This window comes from Aulonocara stuartgranti (assembly GCF_965226115.1).
Source record: "Aulonocara stuartgranti genome assembly, chromosome: 3".
NCBI classification, from domain to species: domain Eukaryota; kingdom Metazoa; phylum Chordata; class Actinopteri; order Cichliformes; family Cichlidae; genus Aulonocara; species Aulonocara stuartgranti.
The window spans coordinates 40,669,559-40,694,581 of NC_138941.1; the positions used below are offsets into that span (position 1 = coordinate 40,669,559).

Genomic DNA, 25,023 nt, shown 5'->3' on the forward strand with positions numbered 1-25,023 from the left:
GTAAACTTTGCCAATCATAGCTCTGTTTGTTTGTTTTTTTCACAAGAGGAATATAAATTTAAGTCACTGATGAATTCAGTGTGATGAATCTTTAGTGATGAATTTGTAAAATTTGAAGAGTAAACAAAATTCAAATCAAACATGAAATGCATATTCGCTTGCATGTTTTACAATTTTACTTATCTTTTGCATTTGGTTCCAATGTAGCAACAAAGTCTTTTAGTTTAAAGTTTTCTGCTTGATTTCAGCTGCAAGTTGAAGATGTTCGTCTCCATCTACTGTTGGTGCTCTCACACAGCTCTTTGGCCTCATTAATGAGAACAAAGAAACTTCTGTTTTTGATACACTGTAAATGATTTGATCAATAATGAATTAAGTTGATGTTCAGTTTGGAATGTTTTTGTTTAGTTAAAGTGTTGACAGTTTTATTTTTTTAAAAATACATAATAAGAAAATAAAGGAACCCAGCAAGGGAACGTCATCCATAAGATATTATGGGAAATTAATAAATTCAATTAGTTGCATCTGATCACCTGTGTTGTTGTTCCTACAATATCATAAAAACTGTAACTGCTCAATCGTGATGTCTGAACTGTTCAGTTAACACAAGAGAACTCTCACTTGGCTAACAGAAAACCTAACTCAATAATGTTTGCTATATTGCATAAATTAACAAAAAAAAACACTTGAAATGTTCACCATTAGTTCCAGAAAGAGGTTAGAATACAGAGTGATAAGTAATACATCGCTTTCATTTCCTGTGTACATACTATAAATGATCTAATCAGTAAGTCTGTCACGGACTGCGCTGGCTGGCGTTGGGATGAGGGGAAACAGGACTCAAATGCTGGACTTTGTGTGATGAAAACAGGGCGTTTATTTATTTCCTCTTCCTAGTGTTAGTGTGTCTCCGCTCCTCCCTGTCCCAGCACCCCGTGCTCGCTGCCCTCTCGTTCCCACAATCCTAGGAAAACACAGAGGCAGCCGTCAGAAACACCACAATTGTGGCAGACTAACCTTCACTAACGTGAATAACGTGAAGACACACAACAATCCAGCGTCAGAGAGTTCCACCACTCACACACACACACACACACACACACACACACACACACACACACACACACACACACACGCACAAGGACAACGAGGGACAGCAACATTAAATATTCAATTCAGTTTGAAGTTGTGGAATGTTTTTATTGACTGGATGAAATTTAACGTGAGTTTTTGAAATATAAAAACCAACTTTTTTTTTTTTCAACTTTACTCAAATACGACAAGGGGGAAAAAAAGAACAAGTTTACATACAAACAGTGTGAAATGGTGAAATGAACTGTGTGAAAGTAAATCCTGTTAAATGCTCTTCTTCTGAAGCTAACATGAAGGTTGTCTCTACAATAAATCCATTGAACTCCTCGCTTGTAAAAGGAAACACACACTAACTTTGGTTTGATCAGGAGCAGCTGAACCAGGTAAGACAAAAGTATAAATAGATTCAACAACATTTGTGGTTTTAGGTACAGATGCTGTTGCTCATGCAAACAACCACATCACCAACACCACCTGTTGGTTTTGATTCACACTGTTCTTGGATCTACTGTCAGCTGTGAAAAATGTGCACACTGATCAAGGAAATGCTGGGTGTAGGTACAGTAAGGACAGTATGGAGACCTTTGTTTTGGCTCGGTGCTGGGGTGGGATATTCCTGGGGCTGGTGTTAACCAAGGCTGTTATAGTGTGCAGAGCTCTGGTGCTCTTACCAACCTTGCAGTCGTAGCAGTGCTCTGTCCAAGGTGCTGATTTACTCCGATCTTCAGTGTAACAAGATTCATACGGGTCTCTTGAATATTCAGTTCATAGTCAAGCAAATCAGAGAAATACAGGAGGGTGGGAAAAATAATCCGCACAGGATACAAGAACCTTGGTGAGCTGCCGTGTCACATGGGACACACAGTTAGGTTCTGTCATGCGCCAAGGCGCGCGTACACCCAAAGGATCCAAAAGCAGACTCCAATGCGAGCAGAAAAAACGCTTTATTATCTTAACAAAAGGTGATCCGGGATAATCAAAGAAGAAAGCGAGGACCTGAAAAACCCGGGGAAATAAATGACGCGGGGAAGCCGAAATCGGGACCGTGGAAAGCTGCAACAGAAAGGGGAGAAAATTACTAGTGAGCCGGGAAAACAGGGAAACACAACAAGACGGGGTTTGAGTAGCTGGCTTACGATCGGAGTGGGACCGTGGGACTTGGGAAGAGAGTGTGAGAGTCCGTGGAAAGAGAATCCGAGGAGTCAGTGATGAGGACAGGTGATGCACTGGGTGGTCCATGCAAATAGGAGGACAGGCAGGTGGCAGATACAGCACGCCGGATCGAAATCTAGACACACAAAGGCAGAGTTAACGCATTTCAAATGATACATCCGTACAACGCTTTCGCGGGAGGCTAGTTACCACAGAGAGGTGATTAACGGACTGGCGTGGAGCATCCGCGGGGTTAAACAGTCCTGCAGGTAATCGCCCCGGATGGAAAGCAGGTGATGGTCCAGCCCGGGGGTGTGTCCACCAGGGCATCGCACACACACACAGACTCCTCAGACACAGGACCACGGACCATGACAGGTTCAATCTGGCCTGTGACTCCAAGCTGATCTATCATCCAAATAATTGCTCTCACTTTCAGTGCAAACTACTTGCGCCCACTATTGTCATCACATGCAAATGTTCAGAGCTTGAATGAGGTCAGTAATTTTTGTGCGAGCTAACTGGTGAGGTTACCTATACTGCTCGGTGAAACTGGCGATTGTATCAGTAGAAGATTGTACGGGAATTGGTGCGTAAGTCTGCTATAAAAAGTGCTTCCTAATACTGCAGATGATCCACCAAAATCTATCTGGTACTTAATGTGCTCTGTAGCATCCTCAGGTAGTGGATTTTCCAGGGCAACCTTGAGTCTGGCAAATTCTCTGGGCTCCCAAAGCAAAACATGACCAATACATTGGACAGCTGGTCGATACTCTGTCATTTTTCTTTAGAGATTGCTGCTATTGAGCTGGCTCAGATGTCTCTGAAGAATAGGTGTTTGACCACAACAGCAACAGAGGTGCAGTAAGTGGAGTGCAGGCATCAGTTCTTCTGTGCATACCCATCACCTGTTGTTGCAGCCTACAATTATCCTCCATCAAACCTCCTGGGAGGTGCAGGGGTACTTTGAAACAGGTGGTCTGTGTGATCAGGCAGACGTGAATATTGAGCTCCAGCTTCTTGTGGTGAATTCCAGTCTTTAGGAGTGAGCGGAGTCATCCTGGCATATCTCTCTGATAGTCTCTCCACACTGTGATAGGGCTGCTGTTGCTCTGATGAGTAATTTACATAGGGAGTTGAGCAGGAAGAGTGATGTGGCTCTGGTAGAGAAACAGCAGTCTCCAAGCAGGTGTCCGAGTATCTCTGCAGGGTCCGACGTCTGCTGGGCGCCTGCCCTTATGCTGATCTGGGAACATCTTTAGACAAATGCACAGTAAGCACGCTATCAAAATCTCAAGGACCAAATGTTGCAGAGGTTTTAAGGCAGGGGCGTCCAAACCTTTGTCACTGAGGGCCACATACATAAAAATATGGGGCCACTTACTAGAAATTAGGTATATAGCCTTAACTTTAGTGTATTAAAGTTAGAAAAATCACTTAAAAGTGGTCAAATATGTTATATTGTTGAATATAATTAAAAACTGCCTTCATCACATCTTTCTATGAATGGATCTTGATTCATTTATTCAGAAAAAGCTTTGGTAGCTCATTCTCAGAACAGCAGCCTCAGATTTCTTCTTAGACAGAAGATTTACAGCACAGAGAAAAACAATAAAGGGGAAAATGGGACGGGTACATTTCAAGCTTGTTATTTTAGTTATTAGGATTAGAAACACGCCCATTAATGTTGGTTTGAAACCGTTATCAACATTAACAGACTGAACTGGACTTAATAACAGGAGTGGATATAATTTTAGTAAATTATTCTGGTGAGTATCAGCTGCGCTGGGTATGTAAATCGGGCCTAAAGTGCTCGTGCTCTCGTCCACTCCCCCCAAAACAATTAGCAGCTGTGCGGCGTCTGTGGCATCAGTGCTCTCATCGCATGCGATGGAGTAAAAATCAAAAGCACAGCTTTATCAGACAGTTGCAGTTTAATGTTGGCTGACGAGTCTTCAATGCGGTGCACAACTGTTTCTGGACATGCTGACGTTGCTGAAGTCCTGCACTTTTTCGGTGACTCTGAAAAAGGCTTGCCATGTCTTGCGATGAGTTGGGCGACCTCATAGCTGGCTATTGTAGCCTTTTCCTTGACCTTTTGAGCACAAAAAAAATACTGTTACTGTCCCTGTAGGAGAGCTACCCTTTGCTTTAATTTCTGCTCTCGCTCAGCACCAGTGTAGGATGCATAGGCCTGATGTTTGGTTTCATAATGACACCGTACATTATACTCTTTCATAACTGCCACACTTCCCCTTGAATTCTTTGAAGAAATAGTCACTCTCCCACCATGTCTGAAATTTTCTGCACTCACTTTCTACCTTTCGCTTCTTTGGTTCTGCCATGTTTATTAACTTGGGGTAAATTTCTTCTGTGACTGTCCTTTTTGGTGGAGCAACTGCCTTGATCAACAGTAGCTCCCCCTGGTGTTAAAACTAAGAAGTGCAATACACTCAAGCAAAAGTTGAAGTGCGGGTCATATGCTATTCTATTTATAAAATTACTTGCGGGCCAATTAAAAATGGACGCAGTTGGCCCGCGGGCCGTAGTTTGGACACCCCTGTTTTAAGGAGTAGATTTGCCAGATCATAATCAATGTGGCCACCAGGGGGCATCAGTTAGGATGCAAATCCATTATTGAAATAAAGTGCAAACACTTCTGCTCTTGTTTCTAAGTAGAGTGATGTGGTTCTCCTACAAGGAATAAATGACATAATGAACAGATTGCTGTCTGCTGCACAAGCATGCATTGTAACATATAATTAGACATGAACTTATCTCTCTACTGCTGATTTCTTGAACATAATACAAAGAAATAAATTCTTTATGGTATATAGTCCTTCCTTGCGATATATTTACACAGTACACCAACATTAAAAGTATTACCTATGCAGGTCATATACCCTTGAAGTTCAAACAACAAAAAAGTCCATACTTTTGCAGTCAGACTTGACTTGTTTTAGCAGTACAAAGTGCAATATATAAAATAACACCGGTTGCACGGTGGTTAGCACTGTTGCTTAACAGCAAGAAGGGCCTGGGTTCCATTCCACTATCAGGCCAGGGGCTTTCTGTGGGGAGTTTGCATGTTCTCCCTGTGTTTGCATGAGTACTCTGGCGTCCTCCAACAGTCCAACAGATAGGTTAATTGGAAACTCTAAATTGCTTAAAGGTGTGAATGCTGGTCTATCTCTATGTGACAGACTGACGATCTTTTCAGGGTGCACCCTGCCTCTTGCCCTAAGACAGCTAGTAAAGGCCTCAGCGCCCCCAACGACCCTGAAAAGGACAACCGTAAGTGAATGGATAGAACACAATCAAAACTGTTGTACAGTGCTGTAGTGAGTGGATCATCAAAGAGCAGCAGAGTCAGAAGACTTGACAAAGAAACAAAAGATTTTATTTATTTAAAACCAACAAAAAAATGAAGAAATACAGAGGAAGCCCACATGTCCCACTTTCACAATTTTTAACATTTGTGGATCTACCTGAAGCTGGCAGCGTAAAATTTGTCTCAAAATCCAACATGGGCATATAACGTGATCTGTGTGTATCAGGAGATTTAAGGATTTGTTACCTGGAGAGGATGTTATCTGTAGTTTTTGTTTTTGAACAAGAAAATTATCTGATTCATGAAGCTGAAGCTGTATTATGTATAAATTATCAGTAAAAAAAAACAGTATTTACTCAGAGTTGGATGTACGCATTTATAAAATAGTTTTGTGTAGTGATGCCCAGATGAAACCTCATGAAGCCTTGAAGGTCCAGCATATTCCACATAATAGTTGTCATTTTCTTCACAGTTTCATAGTTGTTTGTAACCTGTAGTCAGTTTAGCTGTAGTCTTCTGTTTTTCTCCTTAGTGTTCTTGTTGTTTGCCTTCATTCAGCCCTAATAAAGGATCGCTTTGATTTGCAAACCAGCTGCGTCTCCTGCAGTGTCTGCTCTTGGGTTCATTTAAAAAATACATAGCACACCCCACCGTGACAATGGATGTCTTGACACACCCTCCAAAAGCCTCAGCACAGTGTCCACCAGCATTAGTTTTATTTGTTTGAGAGGAAAAATTCTAGAGAGAGCAACAAGGATTTTATTGAACACTACTGATCATTTTAAACTTATCGAAACAGGACATACTGCTAAAAAAAACAAAAAAACAAAACATGTATGAAAACATCCAGACGAATCCACAAACAGGAAACCAGCAAAGAAGACCTGTCAAACACATGATCAGATATAAATCATAAAAATCCTCTTGCTCTTCATAGTTTGTGCTGAAGTATCACTGACTTTTTTTTTTTTTAAACTAGAGTATCATAGCTGCAGACTCTGTGTGTTTAACACCCAAATATGGGCACACATTTTTATTGGCACTACATTAATAAATTATCAGTTCCAGAGAGAACTGCCTGGTTATCTTCTCAGGAACAAAAACAACTTAAAAGTAATCATTTCAAAACAGCTGCAGTCAAACTGAACTGACTCCACCCCTTTAGTGTTCGGTGGAAGCACTGCATGAAAATATCTGCCTGAAAATCTACCACAAAAGTGCGTTAGAGGGAGGAAACAAGCAAAGAAGGAGCAAAATTCAAAATTTTATCAAACTGCAGAAAGAAACAAAAACTTTATTGAAGACTCAATAATATTCAAATACTGAAGAAGAACCTTCTGCTGAAAACATCAACATGGATCCACAAACTATCCTCTGTGACATGTGTGCAGAGGACAGGAAACCAGCAAAGAAGACGTGCATGAAGTGTGAGATCTCCATGTGTGTCCAGCACCTCCAGGCCCACCTGACCACACCTGTGTTACTGCAGACTCATCCTCTGACTGAACCCATGGATTTATGTGGGAACACCAAATGTTCTCAGCACGGCAAGCTCCTGGAGTACTACTGCTTGGACGACATGACCTGTGTGTGTGTTTCCTGCGCCATTGAGGCAGTGGCGTGTCTAGAAAATTTTTGTTGGGGGGGCCAGGTAGGGGCACAGATTTGGAGAAGGGTGGCAGATGTAATTGGCAGATAATGTTAAAAACAATTCTATTAACCATAATTCAATAACCCTGTAAACCTAATAACCGAATGCGCTTTTAACTCTTATTAGAATGAGATTTTAACCACTACTGTGCAAAGTTTTTAGATACTGCGTTGCTAAAGGACAAGAGATACAATCAGTGTTTTGTCAGTGTTTACTCAGCATTCAAGGACATCAATATTTGCATAGTATTTTTACTGACATATAGTACACATATGTTTTGGGCAAAAACATTTTTTAATATTAAAATATGAACATTTGTAACAAACAATTGACAAATTAGCCAATGCAAAACTTTATCTGCCTGTTAAAAAAGAAGATAATCTTCTCACAAACTGGTGTTTGATTGTGAAACAGGAAAAAAGTGGGGAAACAAATGAAAAGACTAACATTTGAATAAAACCTAAAGGCAAGTAAATACTTTCTATGCTGCCTTATGGTAAACTTTGGTAATATTGATAAAGAACAACACTGGCTGATGATGAAATCCAGTCAGCTGGCATGGTGACACTGCCAGTATTAACCTGCAGGGCTGGACTGGGACAGAAAATCGGGCATTTTGACTAGAGACCGGCCCCCCAGGTATTAAAGCCATAAAGCCTTTGACTGAAAACAAATGCTGTTGTGACAGTGATGTACAGTCTTGTTGGTATATGTATGATTTCTATACATTTTACGTCAGATAAAAACTTTGGTTGTAAGATTTAGATAATTATTTAATAAAAGCGAGATATTTTAAATGAGAATAAGAAAGAAAAGTATTTCCTTGTGCCCACCTTTCCCTGTTAATGCCCTACCTGCCCCCTGGCAACACTTTGCTAGATCCGCCCCTGCACAGTTACCAGCTGTCAGCTGCTTAGAAAAGGATGCTGGTGTTATTTGTCTCTCAGAAACAGTTCATAACTTCCCTTCAACTCATTCATGTCACCTAAAAGGTAAACCTGTTTCTCCATCACAGCTCTGATGATTCAGTAAGGACATCTCCTGGTTTCATCTTCATGTTTCCCTCTCACCACATATACAAACCGACATCATGACCAGCAGCTTTACAGCTGTGGCTCCAGCAAACATCAGCTGATACTAGAAATTAATATTAAATAAATTCTAACAACAGCTGATCAAGCTTAAACGTGCTGCTGTTGTTTAGCGCAACATCTGCTGGTTTCCTGTTTCTGGCACAAAGTGGGCGATAAATAAACAAGAGAGACGATCAGCTGATCATTGATCAGTTTCATGATTGAAGTAGCAACAGGAGAGAGAGGGGGGAGAATGAGAGAAGAAGAGGCAGCTGTGCAGCGTAAACACAGAATAACTCCAGCATTGTGTCTTTTTCCATTCTAGCTAAAGTTCGGGACAAACTGCGTCTCTTCTCAGCTCAATACGAAACGTGTAATATTTTCTCTGAATGAGGGACCATTCCATTTTTTTAAGGAGCCGTTGGCAACTCTACTAACTAACCTTATGAATAAAATAAAGTTCACTATCAGTAACATCATAGCACCCACCCACCTAAAAACTCCATCAAGCTGGCTAGAACGCAGTACGAGTTATTGCAACTGAGGGTAAAAAGTCAGCACAACGAAAATAAACTCCACCTAAACTTGGTTCATATCTGACCCAGATAGACTGCAGGTCATAACTTCTTACCTGAAGTTCAGTTCACCTGACACTCGGACTGGCGGCTGCCTCGGGGCTCTCCTCCTGCCTCCCCTTCCCTCATCCACCTGCTGGCCTCTGTGGAAGCCCCGCCATAGCCACCACCAAACAACTGAGTCATTTTTACACATCGACCTGCATCTGGCCAATCCACCACCTCTCATTGTTCATGCCATTACAAAAAAAAAATAAAAATAAGTCACCGGGCACATGCCCGGTATGCCCGATGGCCAGTCCAGCTATGTTAACCTGCAACCAAATCTGCAGCTCCATACAGCAATGTTACGACTTAGATTATATCTTATAACTCATAACTCTTATGTTAGCTGCCCTCAGTAGCATACTGTCTGAAATATTCCACAGCTGCAATAATTCTTTAAGTGTTATTTTTTCCTTGGGATTCTAATTTCACCGAAGTTTACTAAACTCAACAAACTTAATATTACTTACCGGGACATTTATTCTGTCCTCATTTTCTTTCACCGAAAAATTGTTTCCTGCAGTGCCGAAGCCGATGCTGCATTCACTTACACTCGGATATCTGAGCTTCGCCGTGAAAACATAATCGTACATTTGATATTTGATTGAATTTTATTGTTTTGCCTTTGGGGTGGCACCTGGGGTGGCCAGTCTGGTTGGGGGGGTGGCCTGTGCCCCCCCAGGCCACCCCGCTGGACACGCCATTGCATTGAGGACCAGCACCGCCTACACAATATGAAGATCTTCTCCACAGCCCACAAAGAGCTCCTGGAGAAGCTGAAAGCTGAGCAGCTGATCTTACAGGAGAAAACAGACGATGAGAATGTGAGTCTGGAAAAGTGGGAGAAGAGTGAAAGAGGGAAGCTGGGTCGCTGCAGTGTGCGTCTGATTGAGGCTGTGACTAAGCTGCGTGACATCTCTCTGACCAGCGTCCAGAGCTCGGTCTCTGCTCGTATGGTGTCCCTGAAAACCAGCAAGAGCAGCCTGGAAGCAGCACAGAAGGAGAAGGACACCTTCAGTTTCCTGCAGATGTATTCTCAGGTGCAGCAGGATGTGGAGAAGGCCAAAGCTGTGGATCTGAGTAAAGGGCTGGAGCCGGGCAGCCATCGGGACAAACTGGTTGAGGAGATAAGACAGAATGGGGAGAAGATGGTGAAGCAAGCGTCTCAGTTCTGGGGATCATTGCTGACTCTGGTTGATCCTGAACACCACCAGGAGCTTGTTCCCACTGATTCACACCTGATCTTTGAGCCACAGTCTCTGGGTCCTGGCATGTCGCTGTCCAAAGACAACAGGAAGGTTTTCCACAGTCAGTGGATGAAATTTTGTTCTTCTAACTTGTTCCTCATTAAGGGTACAGTTCTTGTTTCTGACTTTAAGAGATGGGTGATCAGCATTTCCAAAGACTGTGACTGGACCATCGGTTTATGTGACGACACTTATGCAGCCAGTATGAAGGATGGAAATGTCTATGGCCTACGCTGCCAAGGTAACCAGCTTTTCTCTCTCACAACAGAGTCTAGTTTGGTTATGATTCAAAGTGAACATTCAATGTTGTTTGGGATGCCGAAAATTGAAACGCCCCAACAGCATTATAAGGTTTCCCAACAAGTGATCAACACTCCAGGTGGAAATGTGGAACCACAGATGACCAGACCACAAATAGTGGAAGTTGTGTGGAGCTTTCCAAACTCATTATCATTCTTCAGCAGGATCGGGCAGCACCAGAGAATAAACTTACTCACAGTAACAATCAGCTCTACCAGCTCAGACCTCAAGCCTTTTGTTTGTCTCCAGGGTTTAGAAAAGGAAGCGACAAATGAGTTCACCTTCAGTTCAACGACATCTCTATTTGGAGGATTTTCACAACAATATCAGAATCAGTCGAAATGCTCATGTAGGAAGTTTAAATCTGGTCATGGATTGTATTATGGAACATCTTTAGGCTCCAAGTCTTCCCAGTCAATCTGCTCTTGTGGAAAGATTATTGGTTCCCCACCAATCACAGCGGTGCTTTGTGAACTTCTGTAAATAACACCCATGCTGTTGTCCAAAACCCACATTCTGGATCATAGCTCCAGCTACTCCCACCAGTCTGTTTGTTCCTGTGGAAAAGCTCTTAGTGATGACAGAGATGGTTTGTAAACTTTGCTAATTGTAGATCTATTCATTATTTTATTTTTCCTTTCAGCAGATGAATGTAAGTGTAACTGACCGATAAATTCAGTATGATGCTTTTTTGTGATTAAATTGTTACATTTTGACCGAACAAAATTCAAATGAAATATGAAATGTATATTTTCTTGCATGTTTTTCCAGTTTTAATAATTTCTAACTTTTGCATTTGGTTTGGTAATGGGGTTTGGGATGCAGAAAATTTTCATTGTAATTATTTCCCCTCCCTGGTGCTGTCTTGCTACTCTTATCATAATATTTTCTACCCTCCTCATGGTAATTGTTCCTGTGGAAAATGATTGATGGTGAAAACATCACAAAGACGGTTTGTAAACTTTGGTAGTTCGAACTCTGCTGATGTTTTTTTCCACTCACCAAATATTTATTAATGTATCCGATTTAGTTTCTGTCACAGGAATGTACATCATATGTCATACATCACATCATATTCATTAAATGAACCTCTTTTTGGTTAATTATATATGTTTAGCTTTGGTATTTGCTTCTAATGCACCAACTAATTATTTTCGTTTGAACCGTTTCTGCTTTATTTCACATGCAAGTTGAATATGTTTGTCTCCATCTACTGGTGGTACTCTCACATTGTACATTGTACAGCCAGAGTTGATTTATACAATGTAAATGATCTGATAAATAACAGAGTATATTTTAATATGTGGAATGCTTTTATTTTTCTGATTAACTCAAGCAAGAATCAGAATCAGAATCAGAAAGGGTTTATTGCCAAATGTTGAGCAGGTTTACAACATTAGGAAATTGCTGCGGTGCTTCAGTGAACACTGCATTTTTAAGTTTTTTAATATCAAATTTTGTTTATTAAAGTTGCCAGTTTATTATATACATTTCTTTCTCTATTAAAGGTTGAACAAAGGATTTTGGGTCTTTTAGTTTTAACCAGTAAAAATTCAGTATTGAGTGTACACCACACTAGTTATATTTATTCATTTTTAATCACATACATTTGCAAGTCCTGTCTGTTATGACCAGAATATTATGATTTTTTTGTCTTGTTTAGTGATTATGCTTATTTGCATCAAAATGATTATGCGGTCTTAGTTGTGCAAAAACGTGAACTGAGAAAATGTGAATTCAGGATAAACGCATGATAAGCCTTTGTGCTAAACTATCATCGCCTTATCGCTGCCTTAATTTCGACATTTGTTTTGCTTTTATCATAAGTCCATGTCTTTTCTACTTTATCACAAAAGTGTGTTTGCAAGTTAAACTTTGGTGGGTGTCTCTGTGTTGACACATCCATATTTATGCTGTGAAATTTGTCTGACTCCACCTGTTCAGTTTTTGTTTTAATGGTACAAAGTGCAATATGTGACAACATTAATCTAAACTGCAGTGCCACTGGGCATAATACAGACTGAGAGACGAGGTTGGGACATTCTACAGTAGATCAAACTGGAGTGAAACAAAGAGCAGCAAGGACTTCTCTCAGGAGGACTGAATAATATTCAACAAATCTGATCAGGACATTCTGATTTTTTAAAGTCTGAAAACATTTAGATGGATCCACAAACTATCCTCTGTGACATGTGTGCGGAGCACAGCAAACCTCTTTATTAATCTTTTATTACTTTAATCATAAGAACTATTCCATGCTTCACTGAGGGGGTTCATGAACTTTGCCAATCCTAACTCTCCAGATCCTTTTGGTTGTTTGTGTAACTGAATGAGAATAAAGGTAATTGAATAAGTGTCTGTCAGATTAATGCATTTTGATGCATCTTTATGGATTAACTATATATATGTATATATATATATATATATATATATATATATATATATATATATATATATATATATATTAAATACAGTCCAGCCTGAAGTTTATGACTTTTGATCGAAGTGTTTAAAAGACTGATCGTAGTTTGGATCATTCTAGAATCTCAAGATGGACCAAATATAAAACTGACCAAACAAGCAAAATCTTTTGATGCCATGATTTTTATTTAGAGGCACTTTTCCTACTTCGTGTACACCCCACATCTTATTGATAATTTCCAGTTTATCTAAAGCCAAACTCATATTGTGAGTTATAGACAAACACAGAACATCATGATACTCAAATAAAAGTTTGTATTATACAAAGTGGGCAATCCATTTCCAAAGAATTGATGACTTAAATCTGACTTGACCACAGGAACCGCCCCCTGCTGGCCGTTAAAAAGAATGCAGGTTTTAAAGTAAGGCATTGCCTGGCACCTCTGTTTTTTTATAAAAACTGTTCCCGACCCCACTGTTAGATTATATGCAATGATATGTGTTGGCATGAACTGGTATTCATTCGTGGAAGCTGGAACTTTCCATTTAATGCCATTCTGAAGTTATGGAAAGACAAGCTCCTATAAACAAAGTCAAAAGGCTTTTACTCTGAAATGCAAAACGAGATTGATTTGAGATTGAGATGTTACCACTGTAGAGGTTGTGTATGGTTTTCATGAACTCCAATTACTTAGTGGAAACAGTAATTGTCCTGTTAACAGCATCCACATTTAATTATTAAAAGTACCAAATAAACAATTATAATTACGATATTGACGTGATAAAACTGTGGGGTTGTATACTGTCAATGTAGAGTGAAATGATCTTGTGGAAACAGCAACTTTGCTTTTAATGTGATTCTGAAGTCAGTGAAAGAGTGGGTCATACATGGGCAATTTCAACGGGCCATTACTTTGAAAGGCAAAATCAAGGCGACTTGAAATTGACTTGATATCCCCGTGATAGTGTACACTGTCGATCTTGAGTGAAATTATCCCGTGAAAACAGTAATTTTCATTTTTACAACATTCTGAAATAATTGAAAGAGTACATCACATATGGGCAAATTCGACGGGCCATTAATTTGAAAGGCAAAATCAGACGAATTTGAAATTTACATGGTTTTGCTGTCGGGTTGGATACTGTTGATCTAAAGTGGAATCATCCTGTGGAAACAGTATATTTCATTTTAAGAGCATTTTGAAATCGTTAAAAGAATAAGTCATATATGGGCAATTTGAAAAGGCTTTTATTTTGGAAAGAAAAACCAGACTGACTTGATATTGATATGGTGTCACTGTAGTGTTGCATACTGTTGATCTAAAGTGGAATTACTCTGTGGAGACAGAAATTTTCATTTTTAGAGCATTCTGAAATCGTTAAATGAGTAGGTCGTATCTTGGCATTTTGAAAAGGCTTTTATTTTGGAAGGCAAAATCAGAACGCTTTGAAATTGACTTGGCAACATCCTGAGGTTGGATACTGTTGATCTAAAGTGGAATTACCCTGTGGAAACAGCAATTTTCATTTTTAGAGCATTCTGAAACCACTGAAAGTTAGGTCTTAAATGGGCAGATTCAACAGGCCATTAGTTTGGAAGGTAAAATCAGAATGACTTGAAATTGATACGGTAACATCGCGAGATTGTATACTATTGATCTAAGGTGAAATTATCCCGTGGAAACAGGATTTTTTCTATTTAGAGCATTTCGAAATCATTACAAAAGTAAGTCATATATGGGCAATTTCAATGGGCCATTACTTTGGAAAGTAAAATCAGACTGACTTGATATTGACATGGTATCACTGTGGGGCTTTATACTGTAAATACAAAATGAAATTACCCTGTGGAAACAAGATTTTTTCTTTGTAGAGCATTTTGAAATCGTTAGAAGAGTACCGGTAAGTCAAATATGGGCAATTTCACATTTCTGTGGTTGGATAGTGTTGATACAAAATGCAACTAGTCTTTGGAAATATGACTTTTGCTTTTAAGAGCATTCTGAAGTCATTGAAAGAGTAGTTAAAAAAAATGAAAATTCACAGGGCTTTTACTTTGAAATCCAAAATAAGATGGCCTTGCTATTGACAGGGCGCTATTAGGGTACAATGTTGAGTCATGTAGATCTAACATTAAAGTTTGTAAACAAGCCTAAATTATATGTTATTATGTTCTTAACATATCTGTTAATTCACTCGAAGTTGGCTTTTATTTTGAAATCCGGTTTCCACATCCATTCCCGTAATACTTTGAATACACAGGGAACAGAAAACAAACTGGAGGCTGGCTTGACTGCAAGTCTCGAATTGGAGGCTGTCCTTGACACAAGTAGTTAACGAAAGATTTCTCGACACACCCTCCGAAGCTTCAGCACAGTGTCCCCCATCACTATTTTTACGTGTGTGCTTCGTATTTTTGAGTGGAGTGGAGAACCCAGATGTCAACAAAAATCGATCCACGCATTTGTAAATCTTAGTTCACCTTTTTGGATCATATCATGCGCATTCGTAGCCCTTTTTTACGCAAATTTCCCTCCATACTCGTTGGCACCTCCTACATTAAGTAGGAGTTTCATGAGAAATGAAACCTAAGTTAAACCATTATAAAACAGCTGCAGTCACGCTGGTCTGACCCCACCCCTTCAGTGTGAATCAGAGAGTCAACAGAGACTCTTTGTAAAGTGCGTTAGAGACACGAGCAAAATTCGAGGACTTGAAAGACTTGAACTTGAACAAGGAATCATTTTTAACTTATCTAAACGGGACATCCTGCTTTAAAAACATGTCTGAAAACATCAAGATGGATTTACAAACTGTCCTCTGTGACATGTGTACAGAGGACAGGAAACCAGCAAAGAAGACGTGCATGAAGTGTGAGATCTCCATGTGTGTCCAGCACCTCCAGGCCCACCTGACCACACCTGTGTTACTGCAGACTCATCCTCTGACTGAACCCATGGCTTTATGTGGGAACACCAAATGTTCTCAGCACGGCAAGCTCCTGGAGTACTACTGCTTGGACGACATGACCTGTGTGTGTGTTTCCTGCGCCATTGAGGACCAGCACCGCCTACACAATATGAAGACCTTCTCCACAGCCCACAAAGAGCTCCTGGAGAAGCTGAAAGCTGAGCAGCTGATCTTACAGGAGAAAACAGACGATGAGAATGTGAGTCTGGAAAAGTGGGAGAAGAGTGAAAGAGAGAAGCTGGGTCGCTGCAGTGTGCGTCTGATTGAGGCTGTGACTAAGCTGCGTGACATCTCTCTGACCAGCGTCCAGAGCTCAGTCTCTGCTCGTATGGTGTCCCTGAAAACCAGCAAGAGCAGCCTGGAAGCAGCACAGAAGGAGAAGGACACCTTCAGATTCCTGCAGATGTATTCTCAGGTGCATCAGGATGTGGAGAAGGCCAAAGCTGTGGATCTGAGTAAAGGGCTGGAGCCGGGCAGCCATCGGGACAAACTGGTTGAGGAGATGAGACAGAATGGGGAGAAGATGGTGAAGCAAGCGTCTCAGTTCTGGGGATCATTGCTGACTCTGGTTGATCCTGAACACCACCAGGAGCTTGTTCCCACTGATTCACACCTGATCTTTGAGCCACAGACTCTGAGTCCTGGCGTGTCGCTGTCCACTGACAACAGGAAGGTTTTCCACAGTCAGTGGATGAAATTTTGTTCTTCCTGCTTATTCTTCATTAAGAGTACACTTCCTGTTCCTGACTTTAAGAGATGGGTGATCAGCATTTCCAAAGACTGTGACTGGACCATTGGTGTATGTGACGACACTTACGCAACCAATATGAAGGATGGAAATGTCTATGGCCTACGCTGCCAAGGTAACCAGCTCTTCTCTCTCACAACAGAGTCTAGTTGGGTTATGAAAGAAACTCCACGTGTAATAGTGTTTGGGATGCCGAAAATTGAAACGCGCCAACAGCATTATAAGGTTTCCCAACAAGTGATCAACACTCCAGGTGGAAATGTGGAACCACAGATGACCAGACCACAAATAGTGGAAGTTGTGTGGAGCTTTCCAGACTCATTATCATTCTTCAGCAAGATCAGGCAGCACCAGAGAATAAACTTACTCACAGTAACAATCAGCTCTACCAGCTCAGACCTCAAGCCTTTTGTTTGTCTCCAGGGTTTAGAAAAGGAAGCGACAAATGTATCAATCTTTGGGTCAAAGAGTGCATTTACATTTGGACAAATTCAGCAACAATATCAGAATCAGTGGAAATGCTCATGTGGGCAGATTTATGGTGAGTCTACTGATGGATACCATTGTGGAGGGGCTTTTTATCCCATGCATTCCAAATCAACCTGCTCTTGTGGAAATATCATTGGTGCAGCACGAATCACAGCGGTGCTTTGTGAACTTCTGTAACTAATGCTCATGCTGTTGTCCAAAACCCACATCACCACATTTCTTATTAACCATGTAAGTTTTAGTTCCTCTTAAAATGCTGATTATCTGTAAATGAACATGTGGTGCTGGCTGTGCAAAAGTCTCTCTACTGCTAAAACTTGCAAAAATAGTCTAGAGTAGGGTTTTCATCATAATTGGTGCAAATTCAACACTCTTGTGCTAAATTATGGCTGGTGTATTGCTGCTTAAATATAATCGACAGCTTACTCTGTATTTGTGACATTGCGAATGTTTCTTGTTAATTAAAACCAAACTGCAAACATTACAAGGGAGCTTCAGTCAAACTTGTCTGACCAATCTTTCAGTGTGTGGTTTAGCAGTGGTGAGATATTTTCCAGAGAACTGAAACTGTTGTGGAGTGCTCCTGAGCAGGCTGAAGACTTTCACCAGAAACAGGCAAAAAAAAAAAAAAATGGAAAACTCAAGGATTCATCAGATTTCAAGCCATCCTCAGTTTCATTAAAAGAGAGCATCAAGGACTGCATTCATGGAGGCATTCCTGCTGGGAAAACATGTCTAACAATACACAAACAAAACGGAGAAGAACAGAGCCACAAACTGTTCTCTGTGACATGCGTGGAGCGGATAAAAGGAAACCAACAAAGAAGACATGCAGCCTCATCCTCTGGAACTATCTTATATCCCCGTGTTTGTTGTGTTTACCATTAGTTCCAGAAGCAGTTTAAGATACAGAGTGATATAAGTGGCACAGATCTTTAGTTTCATGTGTACACACTGTAAATGATCTAATCAATAATAAAATCATTTCAGTTGACTGGATGAAATGTGCTGTGGAATTTTGGAAATAAAGTCTGCAACACGCAAAGAGCTATGATCAAGCTATATATTACTGCACAGGAGAGCCAACACACACATCAAACATCACAGTTCAGTCATGCCAGCTCTGCCCTTGGGATGTCTCAGCTCCTCTTTAATACCCCTCCACACACAACTCTCTGTATCTTTTAGTTACAACAGGTTTCTGTCCCACGGGCTGCGGCTGGGCAGAGAGCAACTCCCACCATGTTTTCCCAGGAAGCTCCTGGCGCTGGCCCCGAGTTTCATCCTTCTGAGCATACAAAGGTTATACCTAAACACACAAATCTAAATGTGAGGATAAACTAGAACTCACATTTGTTATGGAAACATAACAAATGTGAGTTTTTGAAATATAAAAGCTGCCTTTTTTCAAACTTGAGGTTTTTTATTTAAATGCTGTCATTCTGTTCTGGGATGTGTTGTCTTATCCAGCCTTCCATTTTAAAGTGTTTGTCTCCATCAACTGGTATTGAATGTGTTACTGCTTCACAGCTGGGGTAGTCGACATGTTTTTGTATCAAAGTAACCTTTCAGCATGCTTCAAGACCACCCCTGAACATCCTCTGGGCCCTGCTTACAGGCTTTATCAATGCAGGCACTTTGTCTAATCATGTGTCTTCCATACTGGATCATGTGCATTTATCCCTGTGCAGGTTTGATGGGAGGAGGCAAAGATACTGATGTAAGTAAACAGAAATATTTAGCTTCATGTGTACACACTGTAATTGATCTAATCAATAATAAAGTCACTGGAGTTTGAAGTTGTGGAAGGTTTTTATTGACTGGATGAAATGTAACATGACTTATGAAATATAAAAACTGCCTTTTTTTAATCTTCACTCAAATATGACAAAGAAAAAATAACAGTTTACATAAGAACAATTTGAAATGAACTGTGTGAAACTAAATACTGTTAAATACTCACACTGAAGGACTTCTGAAGCTAACATGAAGGAATCAGTTTATTTAAAGGCTTTAATCATTAGAGTAAATCCACTTGAAGCTCTCGTTTGTAAAAGGAAACACAAACTAACTTTGGTATTGATCAGGAGCAGCTGAACCAGGTAAGACAAAAGTACAAATAGATTCAATAACATCTGTACTGTAAGTTCAGCACTACATTACTACATGCTGTCTGTGCTCCCAGATTGTACTCATTGCACTAACAGATCATTTATAGAAAGTATAACTCATTAAAGTGCAAAACTTTAGCAAAGGAATGACAGGTTTTCTAAAAAAAAAACAAAAACAAGTCGATGTTATAATTTTGTTACAGCAATTGCAGAAACATTTAGGATGTATAAATAATTTAAGACATTTACTATAATTTTATGTCAGTGACAAAGGCGTTTAGGAGTTTGCACTGGAATGATGAGAGAGCAGGCCTGCAGAGGTAGCCTGCATCTTACTACCTGGAAACACACTCAGACCTGGAATATTCAGAGTGTGAGGAGACCCAGAGTCTGTGTGCTGGAAAATACTTCTGTTATAGAGAGTGGAACTTACGCAGCTAGAGCTGCGCTGAACGTTAACATCATACTACCTGAACGAGTATCAAAATATGTTTTTAACTACGGTAATAAAACGTCTGCTCGCTTCAGTTTACACCGGACTAACAGACTAACGGCATGTGGGAGTCAAACCGGCGCCGCTTCTTTCTTTGCAAAGCCGGACGTTCAGCTGTCGTTCCCGAAGACGGTGTTGAGCTGCTGGGTGACTCTGATGAAGGTCGTCCTGCGGCTCAGCTCCTTCAGCTTGGCTGCACCGACATACGTGCAGGTGGAGCGGACCCCTCCCAGGATGTCTCGTATGGTGTCACCCACCGGACCTTTGTAGAGAACTTCCACGGTCTTCCCCTCCGACGCTCTGGAGGCAAAGAAAATGAATGAATGACATCTCACCTAAATAACCTTCCTCTAACAGCCAAGCACCTGACGCCAACCTGTAATCAGCCACGCCTCCCGCATGTTTCTTCATCGCCGTGTCGGAGCTCATGCCGTAAAACAGTTTGTACTTCTTGCCGTTTTTTTCGATGATCTCGCCGCTGCTCTCCGAGTGGCCGGCCAGCATACCACCGAGCATCACAAAGTCTGCTCCAGCACCTGAGAGCCAAACAAGCAAACTCTGTTTTCACGCTAGTTATACTTTCTAAGATTGGAGTTCAAGTTCTCTTTGAAAACACAGCAACTCACCAAAAGCCTTGGAGACATCTCCCGGGCAAGTGCACCCCCCGTCCTGTGTGAAAGCAAACAAGGCGTTACGAGCGTGACTTTATCATGGCTGCACAACTCTAACAAATAACACTGACCTGGGAATTACAGTCAGTAGTTTCATCAGGCTACGGCCCATGAGTAATAAACTAAAGATAAATCAATGTCAGTTTCTGTCTCACAGGTCTCGGCTTAAAGGAAGAGTCCAGAACATTTTGTGTTGTTAGATGACAAGAATGAGTCTAAACTCTGTCCAGGAACAGTGGAAAACACACACAGTACATAAAAGATAGATGCAATAATAACAATAAAATGATCATCAGGGTAAACAGACTAAGAACATGTTATAATGAAGAGCATGCAAGTCTGAACTGTTGGGCTTTGAGAGTTTATGGTCAGATCTGGATATCAGCTGATATTATCTATTTGGCTCAAAAAAGGAAAGAAGAGGCGGGACAAACACTCTTGAACCATGCAGATGTGCACCAGAGGGGATTCTGGTTGGCAACACAAAAGGAACAACCAGCTGATCCAAGCAATCGGGGAAAGTGTAAAAGAGTAAATAAATAACTCCACGAAATAAATGTTAGGAAAGTTTGTTTAACTTGTATATCTGATTTTTAAATGACCGACCAGTAGCATCAGTCATAATATTGGTGGGGCTTGTTTTGCGCACTTCCTTTTCGAAACCTCGAACTGAGCCCTTATTTTGTTTTTGTTAAGCCACATGTCGCTGCAACAGTCACTTATTAACCACAGGAAAACCACCCTGGGTGGAGGACACCCCGCTTTACCTTCTATTTTACCCTAAATATAAATATATCCAAAATCTATTAAAATTTATATTTTGCAATAAATAAGACTTTAAGCAACGACTGAGACCATAAACACTTTAGAGGAGTGTTTACTGAGATCTCAGATGAAAAAACTCAAAAAAGGAGCAGTTTCTTATCGATGTATTAAATCTGACTCGACCACAGGAACCGCCCCCTGCTGGCCGTTAAAAAGAATGCAGGTTTTAAAGTGCATAACACAATGTACTGCCCATATTTTACATACAAGAAACAGCTAAAACTCAACCATGTGCACCTAGAAAGCTCACAAATTAATGGTATATGTTATTGATTCAAAAGGATTTAAAAAAATAAAAAATAGAACTTGTGGTTTGAGACACTCTTCTATTTCTATTCCTTCGACCACTTCCTGTGTGCTTCCTTTTAACACAGGAAACATGCCATCTTCAAACTCTTCTCATCGCGACTGCACTCACTGAGATGATGTGGCCACCCAGGCCGTGGGCTGCATCTGCACACTCAATGACGGCGCTCAGCTGAGGATAGCCAACCCCTGTCTTCTTGCGGGTGGTGCACACAGAGCCTGAAGAGGAAGGAGGAGAGAAACAGGAAACAGCAGTTTTAAGCACTGTTGAGTCTTTATGTGGCAAATGAACGTTGACTGCATGGTGGCAAATATGAATAACTATTAGCAGAGAAAAAGGAACGTAAACAAGGTGGGTAATTTTATATAAATATAGAAAATGTTCTTATAATTTAAATATGCCTGTGCAGAAAATAGGCAAGATAACCTCACGGCGAGTGAGCTAAGATCAACTGCAGAGTGCCTTAAGGCTCACCTGGTCCGATGCCTACTTTGATGATGTCGGCGCCGGCGAGGATCAGCTCTTCCACCATCTCTCCTGTTACTACGTTCCCTGCCTGAGCAAAAATAAAAATCAGCACGTATCCGAGAAATGTCGTTTTCCTCGGGCATTTAAAAGGATTCACAATCAGGAACTGACCATTATCGTGTGCGAGGGGAACTTCTCCCTGACGTCTCTGACGAAGTGGACAAAGTGCTCTGAATAACCGTTTGCCACATCCACGCAGATGTACTTCAGCTGCGGCACCGCCTCCACCACGGCCGAAATCTTCTCAAAGTCACCGTCACCGGTCCCCGTGCTGACTGCCACACTCTAAGAGACGAACACAGAAGAGTGAGACTCGTCTTACAGCTAACACGCCATTAATAACCTCGTCAGAATCACTGGTTCAAACAGCAGTGAGTACCTCCAGACATTCTGGATGCTTTTCTGCAAACTCCAACCAGTCATCCACCGTGTAATGTTTGTGGACTGTAGTGAACAGAGTAAACTGGAGGAAGACACAAAGAACAAAATTCGGTTATCCATGCAGACATACAGCAGTGCAGGAACACAGCCTATCGTACTGTGCACAAGTCTTGAGCCACCAGAGTTTCTTTATATTTTGGTAGAAAAATGGGAAATAGGTGAAGTGATTTATCGGTGCAAAAATGCATGAACATACAAAATATAAGGCAAAAAAAGAATTTGCACAATTCTAACGAGTTTGAGAGTCAATATTTGGTGTGAACATCTTTATTCTTCAACACAACCTGAACTCTCTGAGGCAGATTTCTTGTGATTTCTTCAAGTAGTCTTCAGGAATAGTACTCCAGGCTTCTTGAAGGACATTTAAAGCTCTTCTTTGGATGTTTCTGCCTTTTGTTCTGTTCTCTGTCAAGATGATCCCACGCTGCTTCAATAGCATTGAAGTCTGGACTCTGAGGAGGCCAATCCATGGCTGATAGTGATCCACTGTGTTTTTTATATTCGCGTATATTTAACTTCATTGGCAGTGTGTTTGAAACCACCGTCATGCTGAATAATGAAGCTGCTACCATTCAGTCACTTTCCAGATGGCATTGCATGGTTTATTTTGAGATGTACAGAAAAGTGGTGTCACTGCTGTTGGGATTAAATAATTTGCTTTTTATTAATAATGAATAATGAGTGTTATAAAGTTATACATAGTATTAAGTGGACACAGCCCTGAAAAATAAAGGCATGAGACCGTGTGTCCTTGGGGAGTAGAAAGCTGCAGACTCTCGCTCACACTTGCCTGGGAAAATGTAGATAAGAGGGAACCATCTCTAGTGAAAAGTTACAGGGACACTGTTGTTTAGACTAGAATGAGAGAGCTTCTAATAAAACTGTTAGGGGCGCACCACCATTTTGAGATCCGTGGCAACGTGTCATGCAGGACGCATCTCCCTTCTAGAAGTAATGTGAAAGAGAAATAAAGTGTTAAATGGTCTTCTGAGCAGTGTTTTGTCTTCCATCGGATGCCTCTGAGGAATCAAAAGAACTGGTGAATTGTTGATATTTACACTGCTCATGCCATCTGATGGCCATTAGGGGCAGTATTAATGAATGACACACACACACACAAAAAAGTGTGTGTTTGTGATGTGGTTGTTCTCTTTTTGTGGCTGAGAAGGTTAATAGAATTGTAAGATAATACAAAGAAACACACAGTTGTTTGGATTATCATTCTATTGATATAGAAATATTCCACATGTAAGCCACCAACATTTAAACTAAGGCATCAGACTCTTCCTGTTTTTAATCCCCCGTTCAGCAGGGACAGGTAAGAGAATCAGTGCCCATCCTCAGGTGTGTAATGTAGGGATTACTGGCACTCACATTACTCATGGCTTAGATAAATTTAGGTTCACCTACTTCTATTCGGACTACTTTAATCACTTCTCATTGAAATAATACATAACAGCAAACATTTCTGCACCTGGTGCAAAGCCACAGCCATCTCAAAGGTCCCCACAGTGTCCATGTTAGCAGCGATGATGGGGATCCCTCTGTAGCTGCCCTTAGAGTTCCTGAAGGTAAAGCTCCTCATCAGGTCAACCTGTGGTAGTAGAGGAGGCCAAAAAAAATTACTTAAGAATTAATTTATGCAACCAGCTGGCAAAACATTTATTTTAGTTATTTGGAATTCCCATCAATGATTTGCGGTGACTCGCAGAGCCACACAAGACTGTATTTTGTGCCCCTTTTAAAGCACTGTCGCATGGCCTGTGGGCTCACTTTCCAAGAATAGCTAATGATTTAGCAAATGGAAACATCTGCATGTAGGTCAGTCTGCTTTCCTGTGGAAACTGCGCACAGCTGCATTACCCACCTCGCTCCTAGACTTCAGCGTACTCCGTTTTGGCCGGAGGAGCACATCCTTGAAGTCTAGCTTGATGTCATTCTCTATACGAGGCATTTCCGAAAAGAAGCAGCAGCAGCCGGTCTAACAGGGAAAAAGATGGAGCAGTGCGAATCTATGAAAGAGAGGAAAGTTCATGTTAAGGGGACACCCCTTACTTTGTCATTCATACAGCCATGTATATGAAAAACAAGTAACTGTAAGCAGGTACGCTCAAAGTTGACGTCAGGAGGGACCCTCAAAAAGCCAAGAATCCTTCTAGGACTGAAAAAGAGACTCGGGGAAAATCCGGGACTGCGTTATGAAAATGGACTAAGTCCTTCTGTAGCTAATGAGTCCTGCTTTTTTAGCTCCGATGCCAAAATTCAAGGTTACACCACATAACGGGGTTAATAGCTGAAGTCACTCACAGACCGTTCATGTAAGCATGAGCTAATAACAATAAAATGAGTGAGTTATCTACCATTTTAATAATTTACCAAAACAAAGTACTTACCGTTGGGAAAATAACAGATCTGGTCCGAACCTCACCGCTTCAGCTTCCGTCTCCACTGGCGGGAAACTTTATTGTGGCGGACACCCGCTGGCACCCGCCTTGTAGTTTTTAAGGGGTTCTGCTCGGAGGAGACGACGCACGTAAAAACTACTAACTCGAC

General features: G+C 40.9%; 3 protein-coding genes and 1 long non-coding RNA gene across 4 annotated transcripts; 2 read left to right on the plus strand and 2 right to left on the minus strand.

Moving 5' to 3' along the window:
* Positions 1 to 7,668: 7,668 nt before the first annotated feature.
* Positions 7,669 to 9,447, minus strand: LOC309692928. Its single transcript, XR_014272522.1, has 3 exons — positions 9,390 to 9,447; positions 8,931 to 9,017; positions 7,669 to 8,455 (listed from the first exon to the last, which is right to left on the minus strand). It is a non-coding gene; the product is annotated as an uncharacterized lncRNA (long non-coding RNA).
* A 187-nt stretch (positions 9,448 to 9,634) lies between these two features.
* LOC309692923 (uncharacterized protein) lies at positions 9,635 to 11,546 on the plus strand. The gene has a single exon (XM_082511819.1). It carries the CDS (start codon positions 9,654 to 9,656, stop codon positions 10,947 to 10,949), a length of 1,296 nt encoding a protein of 431 aa, XP_082367945.1. The 5' UTR covers positions 9,635 to 9,653; the 3' UTR covers positions 10,950 to 11,546.
* Positions 11,547 to 15,450: 3,904 nt separating this feature from the next.
* LOC309697835 (uncharacterized protein) lies at positions 15,451 to 18,893 on the plus strand. Its single transcript, XM_082520015.1, has one exon. The coding sequence runs from the start codon at positions 15,670 to 15,672 to the stop codon at positions 17,269 to 17,271; it is 1,602 nt and encodes a 533-aa protein (XP_082376141.1). The 5' UTR covers positions 15,451 to 15,669; the 3' UTR covers positions 17,272 to 18,893.
* On the minus strand, positions 18,887 to 24,978 carry gmpr2 (guanosine monophosphate reductase 2). Its single transcript, XM_082520029.1, has 10 exons — positions 24,864 to 24,978; positions 24,338 to 24,482; positions 23,945 to 24,064; positions 22,409 to 22,492; positions 22,141 to 22,314; positions 21,976 to 22,057; positions 21,613 to 21,719; positions 20,325 to 20,367; positions 20,075 to 20,234; positions 18,887 to 19,998 (listed from the first exon to the last, which is right to left on the minus strand). Exons 2-10 carry the CDS (start codon positions 24,422 to 24,424, stop codon positions 19,809 to 19,811), a joined length of 1,047 nt encoding a protein of 348 aa, XP_082376155.1. The 5' UTR covers positions 24,425 to 24,482; positions 24,864 to 24,978; the 3' UTR covers positions 18,887 to 19,808.
* Between the last annotated feature and the right edge of the window lie 45 nt (positions 24,979 to 25,023).

What these genes read in the sequence shown, in the direction of transcription:
- gmpr2 (XM_082520029.1), bottom strand. Translation starts at nt 24,424, where the DNA reads ATGCCTCGTATAGAGAATGACATCAAGCTAGACTTCAAGGATGTGCTC. An exon ending in AGCATCCAGAATGTCTGGAG is followed by an intron (nt 22,315 to 22,408) that starts GTACTCACTGCT and finishes TTCGTCTCTTAG; the next exon opens with AGTGTGGCAGTCAGCACGGG. An exon ending in CAAAGTAGGCATCGGACCAG is followed by an intron (nt 21,720 to 21,975) that starts GTGAGCCTTAAG and finishes CTTCCTCTTCAG; the next exon opens with GCTCTGTGTGCACCACCCGC.
- LOC309697835 (XM_082520015.1), top strand. Translation starts at nt 15,670, where the DNA reads ATGTCTGAAAACATCAAGATGGATTTACAAACTGTCCTCTGTGACATG.
- LOC309692923 (XM_082511819.1), top strand. Translation starts at nt 9,654, where the DNA reads ATGAAGATCTTCTCCACAGCCCACAAAGAGCTCCTGGAGAAGCTGAAA.